Genomic DNA, 15,053 nt, shown 5'->3' on the forward strand with positions numbered 1-15,053 from the left:
AACTACAACAAATGATTCAGAGCAGAGTTTTCCTCTTTTAGAAGAGGAAAAACTCATAACACAATGAGTAATGCTGCATAAACCAGCCTTGGTAGCTGATAAGGCAGAAGGAAAAGCACTCCATTCGACCTACTAGCAAAGAGCTCTGCTGTAGACAAAAAAGTAAAGCCATCTTCCATTTCTCTGGTATGGCTGAGGTAAAAAAAGGGTTGCATCTCCTGAGTTCCTTCTCAAGCTGTTCGGAACAGCTGGGAACCTTCTTTTGTAGCAAAACCTTGTTTGTTTACCTTGAAATCTTTTGAAAAACATGTGGATTGAAAGGCTGACTGATGGAACTGCATATTATCTGGAGGTGCCTGATTTACAAATCTAGTTACTATAAACCACCTCTATGTTCAGCATCTAACAGCAAGCACATCCAGGCTGTGATGTAGACCACTCAAGGCAGGTGGTAGCCAGGTATCCATCTTCATGTTGGGAGATATTCTTTCCTAAAACAGGACATGAAAGCAGTCTAAGATCCCAGTTTTCCCTCACAAACTTTCCTGAGAGATGGACATTTTCTTCCTGATAGATTTTGGCTTGTTCCTCATCTCTTCTGAAGAGAGTCCTCTTCCCTAGAGTAGCAACATTCACTCCCTTGCCTGCAGTAAATTTCAGTGTCATGTGCAAGGGGACTGAGAAGACATGCCTCCTTGCCAGGCCTGATCTGGCAGTCTTCAGAGACACTGCAGTGGTGATCTGGATATGGGCTGTATTAGCAATGGCCAGGGGAGACCATGCTGCCGGCAGCCCTGTAAGCAGCATGGAAATGGAGTTCACTTACTTGTGAACCCTACAGTGAAAGACCAGATTCTCATATGCTTACTCAGACTACACTGGGTGCATGGTCTGTGGTGGAATATGCATTGACTCCATCCCTAGCAGCCCCAAGCAACCCCTTTATTCACCCATAGAGAGAGGAGGAGGAGTTATGGCCAAAACCCTCTACTCCTCTCCTCAGGAAAGCTCTTGGTGATCCTCAAACTGAAAAGTCCATTTAGAGAGAAGCCATCACACACATTTCTGATTTTCTAACACTATTCTGGAGCTTTAGCTCTCCTTGGAAAAATGCCTTAAGGCTCACACCCATATCCCAGGATCACTTGTCTATTTTCCAAGTGCTGCATACATGGGATCTCATGCTGGTCAGCTCCTTCTGGGAGGTATGTTATTGCTCATAAGCTACAGTCCTCCATAGCTACACCCTTGCTTCTCCTCCAAAACAGCCTGCTTAAATTCCTTGGTATTTTTCTCTTGAATCAATCAATATTATGGGTCATCTCTGGTGCTCCTCACAGACCCTCACAATTAGGGTTTGTTTGGATCTGAGCCTTCCCCTTGTGAGCTCATTTGTGTAGGATGCTGGCTTGGAAATGGGCTGTTTTGAAGGCAATCTGAACATCTCTTGTTACTGGTTTTCATGAAGAACTTGATTCCCTGCATCTTCACACCATGTTTGCTATTTCCTTATAGAAAAGAACCTTAATCTTCATTTCCAGCCAAAGAAAGAGCAAGGCCTTATTAGAGGGTTGCCATTATTTCTTTCATCTCTTAAAATGATTGATTTTAAAACCCAGAAAAGAGAGGAATAATGTTGTTTTGGGCCAGACAGAAGATAAAGCAGGTTCTGTATAAACTCTTCCACATTAAGACATTGTCTGGACCAGAAGCTGCTAAATTGCTCCAGACATGGGCATGATTTCAGCACAATGTTGAAAAAAACATTACTGAAGTAGTAAATTGTGAAATTTGCTCATTTAGATGAAGCTTTCTGCCAAAAAGACTCAGCTCAAAATTTCTGAATAAGAAAAATCCCTAAGTGCAATCAGCGTGCTGTCTGCGAAATCATTTTTGCTTGTAATTTAGCTCTGAACTTATATGTGTAATAAAAAAACCCTTAATAATCATATCAGGCTACCTATTTTTGACCTTATAAAATACCATGATTAATGAAGAACTGGTTTTACACAGATTGTATTGTCTGACACTTTTCTCCTATTCTAAAGAAGAGCAATTTCCCTCAAAGACTTCATGGCACTGAGTCTCTCCTTGAGCACAAACATGACAAACTGTCCTACATTAAGTTCTCCACAAGCAACTTAAAAAACAGTAGAAATTTTCCATTGTAATTGAGGGAGAGGCTCCTTTTACTTCAGCAAAAATGTTTTACAATGCCAGACTGGAAAAGTCTGAAACTGAAAAAAGCAGTCAAAGTCTAAGGTATGTTATAGGCTGTTCTTGTAGGGTCGGTTGTGATAACTTTTAATTTGAACTTTAAATACAGAACAATAGGATTTGTATGGAAATTCTTTGCTCATGCTGCCAATGTGAACAAAAATGCAAAAATTTGCACCAAAGGCTGCTCTGACGTGTCCATCCTCTAAACAAATAAATAGTGCCAGAGTGAGTTCTTAAGAAAAACTTTGAAACCCCTTGATTAATTGTGCTGTGATTTTGGAAAATATAGAAAGTATATTAAGATTTCCATAGTATATGCAAAGAAATTGAAGAAATAAAGACAGTAAAAAAAAGTCTGGGGAAGGCAGAAATATCACCTCTTATTTGCATCAAGGCAGCACCGAATATTTTGAAAGACAACAGCCCTAAACACATCAACTCACAGTACTTTAGGCCTTTTTAATGATTAGCTATAAATATATATATATATAGATATAGATATATCTAAACTATCTGTCTCAGCATCAGAACTTGGTGTCTTCACATCTACTTCTAATAGCATAAAATCAGACAGCAACTTAGATTTCTTCTTCCTTAGAAAGAAGGAAAGAAAAAAAAGAGATATAAACTACCATAGAGAAGAAATCTGGAATAGTTATAAAGAACTGGAAACTTCATAATATTTAAGAGTTTTTGACGTACTATGAGAAAATAGTGCACTGGAGAAAATTTGCAAAAAGAAATAAAAGCACGTAAAACATGTGTCCATAAATGTAGAAAGAACCATTGATAAGCATTTGGAGAAAGAGGGAAAGATTTCCAAGAAGCAGGAATGCCATTTCTTGAGAAGCAAAAATGCATTCTTGAACAATTAAATGTCTTATTTACTTCGTTATTCACTGAGGAGAAGAGGAAACAGGTGCCATTAAGAAAATTGCTTCCCAGGAGATACACAGCCCTGCAGAGACTTGCAGTGAGACAGAATAAAACATAACACAAATGGGAATCAAAAACTTGCCAGAACAGATAATCAAGAAATCAGACTGTCAGAAAATGCAACTAAAAGAATCCTCCTGGAATTCTAATAAAAGAGCTTAAATAGATGGCGAAGGCTGTTCCATTCATCTAGGCTCATCTGCTATTAAATATTTAATGCGCATACTCAAACGTACACATATATTCCTTACAGCACTTTTCAGTGAATGAAAGTAGAAGGAGCTAATGAAAGCAATTTGAACTTATTATTTTCAGCTACAGACACACATCAGGTCATTCAGCTGTTCTTAAAAACAGAGCTCACCAACTATTTTATCCAAGATGAATGAATTCTATGGATTTAGAGCATAAAAGGTAAGGATCAAGGGAATCTAAAACATTTGTCCTTAATTTGGCAATCCAGTCAGATTTAAGCTGATATGAGCTCAGAGGTCTTTTTGATTATAGTCTGCCTGTCTCTGTAAAGCATCCACCGATGTAATAGTTGGTACTGGGCCTGCAAGATCATGCACAATACTAATACAACTTTAAAATCAATCACGTGTCAAAAAAGGAGACACCAGCTTCCATTGGGAATTATGGAAAAGGATGGCACAGGCTTGCCTTTCTGGTGAAGGTCTACGAAAACTGATTTAAAAATGCATTGTAGACTGGTACACGGCCATGAGTCATGGTAATGCAGGCTGGAGGACTGCAAGGTCTTGATCAAAATCTCTAGGCTTCCCTTAGTAAGCAAACAGTGGAAATAGTCCTTAGATACTGGTAGCACTGCTTTTAAGATGATGACATTATCATGTTCTCATGTGACCCCTTTAAATCATAGATGACAGACTGAATTTTTTACTACATTTTTTTAAAGAACTTTTGTCCTGGAGTCTTATTTTGTCCCCTAAAGAGACAATGAGAGGTGATAGCATTCAGGTGATAAACACAACCACTTAAAAGTAATTTTGTCTTCTTCATGTAATTTTCTGTTACTCTATAGAGGTTTCTCAGCCAGCTCTGATCTCAAAGCTATTCAAGGCATGAGGTAAGACACTGGATTTAGCAGGATTTCAGGTCTATTTATCTACAACAGAGGTATGGAAAAATGAAAATCAAAATGTCTGAATGCTATCAAGGCCAGTCAGAATTACAGTTATTCATAGATCAGCTAGCTAAAATATGGGCAAAAAATACAAATCAAAACCAAACAACTCAGTAAACACTGCAATGTTTAAGAATGAACTGGGAAGATCTCAACACTAATGAGCCCAGGATCAATGTACACGGTTCTTCAGAGCAACTCAGTCTATGGGAAAGGATGTTTGTGATGAAACCATAGCATTTTCCATCCAGCTGACCTTGTCTGACTTCCAAACCCTAATAAAAATATAGCACCATGCTGTGATGTCTGCAGAGAGCAATATGGGATTATTAGTACATAAAATGAGATACAGCTGTGATCTCCTGCTACCATCACCAGCAGAAGTGCCTCGTTACAATATGACTTCACTGGATGCTGGGTCACACCTTTAATTGGGGCAAGAGATTGATTCTTAGGCTGGTGCTCAAAACTAATCTGACAGTTTGTGTTACTGGGTTTCAGAGAAAACCAGAATGACTCAGTATTCTCCATATCTTTTTGAAAACTTAGAGTCTCTGTTTAAATCTTATTTCTTCACATGTCAACAGGATAGGAGATCTTGAAGGTTTGTGCAGAGGTTCTCAGGAATACTGAAACACAATATTCTACTTACCTGCTTCTCCCCACATAGATCATGTCCTCGTCAGTTAAAATCAACAAGGCAAACACTTAGTAGAGCCCTTATTTCCATTTCTTATCAGTAGTGATACCTTCACTTCTAAGCAATACTACAATCAGCCTGATTTCAGACACAGTTTAAAAGTCGATTATAAAATATTCTCCTTATTTAAAGGACTAAAATACCACTCTAGCCCCATAACTGGGATGTATAAACCTCAAGTACATGCGCAAGAGGAAATGCTCGCCTTTGAAAGGGGATGTAATTTCTGCCGTATGTCTCTGCACAAAGATGTTGCTTTCATTCCCCTATCTACTTCTCATGTGTGACACGGGAAAACAAACTTTTTTCTTCCTGTCTTATCTCCTCAAATTTGTAGTGGAGCATTCAATAAATGGAGGATTAGGGTAAGGGGTGGAGAGACATCAGGGCTGGTGTGACACAGTCTGGGCAACCAGCCTGGGATTCATTCACCTTTGCCATAAAGAGACTTTCTCAGTTGTTAATTTATCAAGGAAAGCGGTGGCTGTAGCATCCTTTTTCAATCCCTTTTTTGTGTTTCCAAAATTTCCTCATTCCATTCTTCCCCATGCGTTCTGAACTCCCTAAGGGTGCAGGATGCCTATTTTGGGATAACGAGAGATTTTAAGCCTATTAAATTTGGTTAGTGTCTACCTGTGAATGGTCATAGAACCAGGTAGCAAGGACGAAAGGGAGCCCCAGGACACCGCTGATGCACATGAGCACTATGGCACAGACTGCTATATATTCCTCAGAGGCGGGACACAGATCACTATATAGCCCTCAGTGACTGGGCACAGGTCTGTATATAGCCCTGGCTATATAACCTGAGCCCGGGCCCCATTAAACCGCACAGCACTGAGGAAATTCCCATAATCTTGCAGATTTTGGTCCTGCAAACTGTCTTTTTCTCAGATGCCCACAAAAAAATAGATCTGTGTCCTGTAACATGCAGCAGAAATTCTTCATGCTGTGTAATCACACAACACACTGCGAGTTTAAGTAGGCTGAAAGAGTTTATCACCCAACCAGAGCAACAAATAACCAAGGTCTAGGCTGCAGGGTGTCTCCACAGCTCAACAGCAGCAGAGCAAAAACTTCCCTCTGGGGAAATGCATGTTTCTTGTCCCTATTTTAGTGGAAAACTCCCCAGAACCTTGAACATTAGGATTAAAATACAAACAAAAAAAATCCTAATCTCCACTATGGAAATCCACCTACAGAACAATTTTATTTCTGGGATGGTGATTCATGGAAACAGCAATTGTACAGGCTGTGGTTAGGTGCCTATTCTGTACTACGCAACATGATTCTACACATTCTCTTTCAGCCACCTTTATTTCCCTTTTCTGTCAAAACTCCACGTACTAACTCAACCTTGTTGAGCATGAATAAGGAGGAAAACCCAGGTTAACGTGCCAAGTTTTAGCTGTGGTCAGTGTTGGGATGTGCATGTATCCTGTGGCAATATCAGCTTGGAGGCTGATCAACGCCTGGGGACCGGAGGAACTTTATTCACACTGAGACATGCAAACAGTTCCAAATTCAGAGAAGTTTCTCAACAGTGAAGTACATTTTATTCAAGAATAGAATTTAATAGGAACATTGCCTCCATTTCATGGGATGCTGCCTCAGATAAACACTATGTTAGAGTTTGTTCCAAACCTTTCTTCTTTCCTTTTATTTTTTTTTTTCTCCTGATGAGACATCAGCTATTGACCTTTTCTGTAAGATAAGGAGGTTGGTTGCTGGGCTTTTCTCTGCTAAACTGCTAACATCTGCATCTAACTATTAATTACCCAAGATATTATTTTTTTTCCAGTCTCAGTAGTTATTACTCTAATCCTTAATATCAAATCCTCCCATCAGGGGACTATTGGTTATTATTATAGCTATACATGGTTTCTAAGGTGTCCACCCACATCACAACTGATTCTGGAAGAGAGAATCATGTGGTAAGAATTGCTTTGCCTACACATGAAAGGAACATTTCACATTAAAAATGCTCTGCAGTGACCAACATGGGCGAGTAAATGGCAAATCTCCTGGAGAAATAATATGGTGTTGAGCTGCTGAAGTGGATTTCCTCCCACTGGCATAGCCAAGAGTCCTGCCTGAACCACCTTCTGAGGCTGAGCTGCTTTCAACCTGCCTCTGTCTGGAAGTGAGTGATGCTCAAATAAGGGCTTTGCTTAATAAAATGCTGGCTCTTTCTTTTTAAAGAAGTACAAAATGTATTTGCAAGCAGTAAGTCAGTGTGTGATTCAACCACTGATCTAACGCTTTACAGAGTGTTTAATTCGGATGATTATAAAAAGCGAGAAGCCCAACAGCTTCATCAGGGCTTGAGCCAAATGCCAGTAAACTCAAGTGAAATATTTCTATTCACTTCAGAGAATTTAAGGTCAGGCTCCACAATCCAGCTATCAAGTTTAACTGTTCAAAGGGCCAGTCTTCTGCTGTCAAAATACAACTGAAAAAGAATATCACATCATAAGGATGTTGTTATTTATGGTCCGGCACAAAAGTCACCACACTATGCAGCACAGGTGCCTTAATTAACTATGTAAACTATCTCAAAAAGACAATAAAACTATGAAATGATAATTTTTTAAAGAGGGATGAGAGAGAAGTAGCAATAGCAGATTCTTCAAAAACTGCAGAATACATTTTTCTACTTATTTAACAAATTTCACATTGTTGCTCGATTATACATACCTTTTTATAAGGGTTTATTTCAACCTTTCTGTACCATTGTTGGGGGACAATATTCAGCTCCTTCTTAATTAGCTGAAAACAGACTCTATTAATTACAGTACTTTTTCCTCTTAAAAGAAAATGTGGGCTCTAGTACAAGTTTGTAAATGTAAAAGAGTGAAATTGTGGAGCACTCTCTACAGTAATTATCACACATTGCCTCTGTCGAATAAGGAATATTTCTCTCCTTGCTTTGTGGATGCGGACACTGAGGCAAAGGAAGACTCTTTAATGCTACAGAGAAGATGCACAACAAGCCAGAACAATATAAAATAGAGCAGTCTTGGTCAAACAGACAGATGTCTGCAGCAGAGCCAATTCCCTGCAGTTTTTTTTAACTATGATTTTAAATAATGAAACACATTTTCCTTTTACTGTGAATGTGGAAATGGGAGCATGTGCAAGAAAAACCTTGTTGTCTTTCAAAATATTGTACAGTAGGGTATGTACAAATTTGATTAAATTTTCTGCAATTAACTTTAGCCTCTTTCCTGCCAACAGCTTGTATATAAGAAGACAGGAAGATTAGCAAGAGCTCTGCACAGAGCTCTACAGACATTGCTTTGAAAATTTACTCTCAGTGAAGCACAGGCTCTGTTCCTCCTCCTGTTACCATTTCAATCTCCAATGCATATTTTTTTCAGTCACAACACTCAAGGGACTTCTCTTGAAGTTACTGGGAGTTCAGTGTGGGGGACACGTGCAGTATTTCACAGACCCTCGGCAGTGTCGGCAGGAAGAGCTGAACTCAGCTCCGCTGTTGCTCCTGTGATCTACTTACCATGTTCCTCTGACTACACCATATAAATTTGAGAAGAAATATGGATTCTGTTCAGGAGTAACTGTGCATGATTCCTTTCTTCCCATACACAAAATCAATGAGGAGTGGGAATAACTGCTGATTTTCTCCCTGATCCCTATAAGCAAATTTGGAAGTTCCTGTTGGTTGCAATAGGGCAAGGTTTTAAACTAAAGGAGGGGAGATTCAGGCCAGACATGAGGAAGAAAGTTTTTACACTGAGGGTGGTGAAACCCTGTCCCAGGTTGCCCAGAGAGGTGGTGGATGCCCCATCCCTGGAGACATCCCAGGCCAGGCTGGACAGGGCTCTGAGCAACCTGAGCTGGTGAAGATGTCCCTGCTCATGGCAGGGGTGGCACTGGATGAGCTTTGGAGGTCCCTTCTAACCCAAACTCTTCGATGATTCTACGACTGATGTGCCCCAGCTGGATGTGCTAACACCATGCTGAGAGCTCATACAAGGGGGTCAGGACTAATCCCTGCTACTTAGCTATGCTTAGAGGGAAACAGCTCATGCAGAACTGGATGAGCACTGCGAGGTCTGAGGAAATGTATGTTTTATGCGGGGCTTTATTTTGGGGAATGCAAACACAATACAGAACTGTAAAAAAGTTTAACATATCCGCTGGTCACAGCAAAAAGCTAAAGACAGAGGTGCTTCCTTGGATATCAATCCAAAATTAGCTCTTGCTTAAGACCTGCAGTGCCAGATTAAACCAGTGGTCCAGTGGCATACACTGGTGTGAAATGACCCTAACACTGGTGAGGGAAATCCTGCAACAAGGTTACAGGAACACTCTGGTCACTCATGGCCTGAACATGAAGAGTCTGAACAAATTAAGCTTTTTCCCTTATTTTGGTGAATGATGTGAATTAATAAAATCATCCATACTGGATACAGTTGGAGCAATATTTTTAAAATCCACAAAAGAACAAAATGATTTTCAGTGGTTGGATTTCATAAGTAGGTTGCTGCCTACATTGTATTGCTAAAGTTTTATTTTCAAAAGTGAGTAAAAATAATATTAGGAAATAACTGTATGTAGTATTTCTCTTTTCCCAGCACCTTGCACGAGAGTTCCCTGTTCCACATCCAGACCTGCAGATGCTATTGCAGTAACTATAAACTACCACTATCTGGCAATTACAATGTGGCAAGTGAAACTGTGGGGTTATGAGAGGAGCTTTCCAAAAATATTTATAATGCAGACAGCTGTAAGCAATTACCGGCAGATATATCTGAAAAGCAGCACCGTTCAGAGGAGAGCAGATGGGATGGTACTGAAATGTTCGTAGCAGGGATCATGAGCAGCAAACACGGAGGCTTGTTCCACTAGATGGCACCCGGCGCCAGCATCTCATTTTTTGGGTGACCAGCAGGAGAAAAATGGGTGACACGCAGGAAAGCTGAACTGAACATAACCTGCCTGCCCATCTCAGCCCAGGAAAATGAGAACTGTGGATCTCAGCTGGCTTCCCCTGTGAAAACTGAAAACCACAGATCATTGGAAACAGAAGGCAAATGTGGTGAAAATGGCACGGGTTTCTACCCTGAGTTTACCAAAAGGCTGTGAGAAGGCTGAAATAACAAAAAAGGAGAAATTAAATCTGTGCAGGGTCCCTCTATGGATACTTACTCCCTTTTCTAGCTCAGCCTTATTTTCATTTTTAAATAAGATCTCTTGAGCCTGTGTCATTGGTATATATTAGTTGTTCTTTAGAGAACCAAATTGTGCTACGCTTCCTTATGTGGGGAGTTAGACTTCACAACACCTCTCATGGTAAAATGTAGCATCCATGCACCCTGTATAAAATACCATTTGTGTTAGGGACATGCCCGAATTGGCTTGTCAAACTTACAGAGAGCTCAGAAAGAAATCTGGAAAATGCTCATACAAGCCCTTTTTGACATCAAACACAGCCTGAAGAGTCTGCAGAACGCAGCAAAAATAATTAGAAATTTCCCTTTAAAAAGCAATTTATGCTGGCAGATCAATGTCATGTTATTTAAAAAATGATGCCACCAATTAGATTAATTGCCTTCCTAATTAGTTAGCCTCAGCAGGGGTGTAGCAAGGGCGTGAGTGGGTACAAAGCCTGAACTGTCTGGCCTTCCTGATGAGGTAGACCACAGCCAAGGATGAGGAAGAGGGTGGAAAAAGCACAGGGAAAGTCACACTGTCCCAGCCGATTTCCAGGAGTGAGTGTCTGTGAGTGGGAGGGATATTACAGAGGGGAATGAGGGTGCTCAATGCTTGTTGCTCAGCATCAAAGGCTTTTGTCACTTCTGTCATTGTCACATGGAAGTTAAGGATGCTGCCTGTGGGTTGCAAATTCTGTCATCACCAAAGGACCTGGAATGTCAAAATGAGCGGAGCCTTGTGCTGTGTCAGTGTGCTTGATCCTGCACTCAACAATCTTCATCCACACACATCTGCCAGAGCAATATTCCTCTGTTAAATATGAAATACATAATGAAAAGATTTTTAGTCCTTTACCCAACAGAGACCCTACTTTCAGTTGATGTATTTCATGACCTTTTAAATCATGTTCACCTGCTACACCTGCCCTCTCTCTTCATGTACCACCCTAAAATACACACAGAACTCTAAAGGAACAATAAATGTCCATATTCTGGGGAAATAGTTATGTGCCACCCTTTCCACCACTCACATGCACTATGATCACCTGAAAGATGAATGCAATTGTTATTGTACAATAGGGTTTGCAATGCCTGTGTACGTACCCGCAGCCTAAAACACTTCATAAATCATAGCTGTACCAACACAAAATGGAGCAATCTCTCCAACCCTCCTCCTGCCAGTGGTCACCTGATCCATCACTATGTCACCCAGCGGGGACACCAATGCCCGATACACCTACATGCCTTCTGGCACCATCTCACCTTCCAAATCTTCCCCTTATGCTGGACACTTCTCCTCTGACAAATCCACCCCTCCAGCTGCCGGCACCGCTGCTCATGCAAACACAGAGAGTGAGGTGAAACATGAACATGAAGCTGAGTGTGCAATAGAGCTCAAGCTGGGGGGAACAAGAAGCTGGTTGTCAAGGATGAAGAAAGATCCTGCAGTAGCAGCAAACTGCCTGGACCACTGTATTGTTATTGTTTAGCATTTCTAATACATACTATGCATGATAATTCTATTATTTTCCACCTTTTCTGGAATACAACTGTGCTGTCAGTCAAATGCTTTCGTTCTTAGCCAGGTTTATTGCAGATACAAAGCTTGTGTGCTCATGGTGTGTGTTCATCCTGTTGCTCAACACCCTTTCAGCCCACAAGATCTTTTCAGATATATTGCCAGAAAGATGGAGCTTTCAAACATCAAATAAACCCAGTAAGTTGCTGAAACAAACAAACAAAAACCCTAAACCAAAATTAAAAATCCTAACCAACCAACTAAAAAACCCCCACAAACAAACAAACGAACAAGAACAACAAGAAGAAAGAAAAGCAAAAACAAAGACCAAACTGAGTCAGGGAACGAAAGAGACTGAAGAAGTCTGGAGATGTCTCACTGGAACACCAGAGCTTTCATGTGGATGATGGTGGGAAATCTCCTTATTCCCATGATCCAGCTGTACATTGAAACGTCTTAACCTCGAGCTCCTGACTTTTTGTGGTGAGTCAGTCACAAGATACAAACTGTAGGGAAGCGGACTTCACAAGCTCCTGGGCTCACAGATTCAAGACATGTATGTCTCTAGTACAGAGGGGTTTTTTTCACAAAGTATTGTTTCTCTGTTGTTAGGTAGAAGCCAAAGAAAGTTATTTCAGCTGTTGTTGTTTTTTGAGGTTATTTTAGTTCTTCTTCTTCCTTTTTCTTTTTATTTGGGGCAGGGGCAGGATGTGTGGACAAGTGTGCTGAGACAAATCCTTGAGGAACACCTCAGTCCAGGTGCAATAGTAGTTTTTTTGGGGGAAAAAAATGCCAAGAGATATGTTTATATCTTGCCATTGAATATGTACTTCTGTCGTTAATCCCAGTGGTTACTGTACCAAAGAAACTGGATTGGAAAGAGAGGACAGGCAGGTGGTGCAATGTCTACTAGTAGGACTTTTGCCCTTAAAATATCATTCCTGTGCTAAAAAGTGAGGAAACACTGAGCACACAGGCATGGCCAGGATCCTGCCTTTTCTCAGAGGCAGGCACATGGCTCATATATGCAGAAATCGGCAGGACTTTCGGACATGACCTAGTGTTTTCCTAAGTCAGAGACACAGTGATCCATTTAATACATTAGTCTGGGTGAAAGAGAGTGGGTATAAACTGAAATGGGAGGTTCAGACTGCATCTAAGCGCAGACTTTCTCCCTGTGAGGACAGTCAAGCAATGGGAGAGGTTGCCCAGCAAGGCTGTGCAGTTCTCATTCCTGCAAGATTTCAAATCCTAGCTCAATAAAGCTCTGAGTAACCTGCTTTGACCAGGAGGGTAGACCTTGGAAGAGTCTTTCCAGCTGAGTTACCTGCTGATCCTATGATGACCCTGTGTACAAACCAGGCAGATTTTTTTTTAAACTTTGCAGGTTTCGCCAGCTATTGCAAGGATCCAAATCATCTACTACCTGTTTAGCCATAATGCACGGAAATGTCAACTCAGTGAAGAAGTACAGCAAAAACTGAAATGATATCTTTTATGTGCAATGTTTTACAGAAATGGCAGAGCACAACTATATTGTCCCTTTTTACCGTTCCTGCACAGTTATCACCAGTATGATACTTAAAACATACAACCTGGCACCAGCTTCCTGGCTTTTAGTTTTCTATTTTCTGGCAAGGATTTGAGGAATTTTGCTGTGGATTTCCATTGGTGCGATGGAAATGTCATTCTGAAACAACATGTATCACCATATGCCTGTATGTGTCTTATTGGTATGGTGGCGACCCATTCCCAGCCAGTTGGGCCAGTCTTTAAAGTATATTTTAAGGGAAAAGCAAGTGGAAACTATGGGTTAAACTCTACAGAAACAAGGCAGGCAAGATGAGCTGCAGGTTACCTGCAGTGCCACAGAGAAGAAGCTGAGAAAGGGGGATAAAAAAAACCTGCAACTGATCAAAGCTAAAGAATGATCCTCTCAAGCTAACCGATGATTACGTTAAATACTGAGTCTGCCTCAGGACCTTTGCTAGACAGGGAGACCTAAATGAAAAGGCATTGTGTGATGGAAGTGTATTGCTTGTAATGATACACAGCCTTTCATACTATGTGCTTTAGGTAATGCAATATGCTATCCTTAAGTTTAGAAATGCTGCATAAAGCCTATGTGGCATTTTTGTTTGTCTGCACTTACCTGACACTCCCTGAAAAGATGAACTATAGACCCAAAGGCTCGTAGCTTCAGTATAATTGTGCATGCACGCATCTAAAAAGCATAATGATCCTGGCAACAGACTACTGGTCTTCCTGCTTTCAGATGGGGTGCTAGAGAGAGCATTTGTATCAAGGGAATCTGCCAAGAGACTTAAAAACTGAAGGGTGATGCTTCAATTCTGAACAAATTTAGGGACCAAACACCCCTGGATAGATCCTCTGACAGAGCTCTGGTGAGTGGCCAACTGCGGCTCTAAGCCAGACGCCAACGCATCTATATTCTAGCCAAAAATTTGAAAACTGGAATATGGAATTCATGTAGTCTGACTCTCTGGGGAAGCTGAATACTTCTGTTTCCAGACTATGTCATCTTTTGTACAACACACAGCTCAGTGGATTCTGCAGCCTGAATGCCAGACCATTGCAAAGGGCTGTCACAGGAAACCATTTGTCACGATAGACATTATTTTGCAGAATTCTTAATGGCTGAGTTTTAAAATGAAGACATTGAAAAATTGCTTACCCATGAGGTATTTTGCTGAGGACATAATGCGCTGTATATGAATGCTGATACACCTGCAAAAACAAAATTAAGAAACAAAACAAACAAAAAAAGAGATTAGTAATTGTCACTTGTGTTAATAGGGCTCTTTTTCTGCAAAATCAATCTAGCATTTATGGCTAGGAAGCTCTCATAAACACTTCAAAATCTGTAGTAGAAAAGAACAATACATTAATCCACCTAACGCTGTTGTGTGTTCTTTTCATCTTGCACTTTATTACAGTGTTTGGCAAATCGTATACATCCAGATGCTCTGTGTTGTTTCCATGACTACCAGGTCTTTGATTAAACTGGGGGCACATGGTCTCTGCAAGGGCTAAATATAGAACAATCATTAATGAGGACACCCTGGTCAGCTGGAGACATACTCCATCATTATAACTAGACACAACAGGGATATAATGCGTATTTTTTTTACTTTATTCCCACATAAATAAAACAGGGAGTGGTGCTGGGTGATCTCAGAGCAGGTTGTAAGATCTTGTCAGTCAGCAAATGAAACCTTACTGACTTTGGGAGTAAAGCTGACCTCATGTTTGTTTGAACTGCTACATTTCATCTTCATACCAATTTGCACTCTTAGGGCCTTGAGGAGGAGCTTGTCAGCTTGTATGGCAGGT

The 15,053-nt window shown here is 40.6% G+C and overlaps 1 protein-coding gene across 4 annotated transcripts in view; it reads right to left on the minus strand.

The window, feature by feature from the left end:
* DPP6 (dipeptidyl peptidase like 6) overlaps window positions 1-15,053 on the minus strand; it is a 563,202-nt gene that overhangs the window by 104,628 nt on the left and 443,521 nt on the right. For all 4 annotated transcript variants that reach the window (XM_065831232.2, XM_071805326.1, XM_065831231.2 and 1 more), the window contains exon 6: window positions 14,395-14,447. In XM_065831232.2, the coding sequence (XP_065687304.1) occupies window positions 14,395-14,447 (53 nt within the window). The remainder of the gene's footprint in view (window positions 1-14,394; window positions 14,448-15,053) is intronic.

The sequence above is a fragment of the Patagioenas fasciata genome, chromosome 2 (assembly GCF_037038585.1).
Source record: "Patagioenas fasciata isolate bPatFas1 chromosome 2, bPatFas1.hap1, whole genome shotgun sequence".
NCBI classification, from domain to species: Eukaryota; Metazoa; Chordata; class Aves; order Columbiformes; family Columbidae; genus Patagioenas; species Patagioenas fasciata.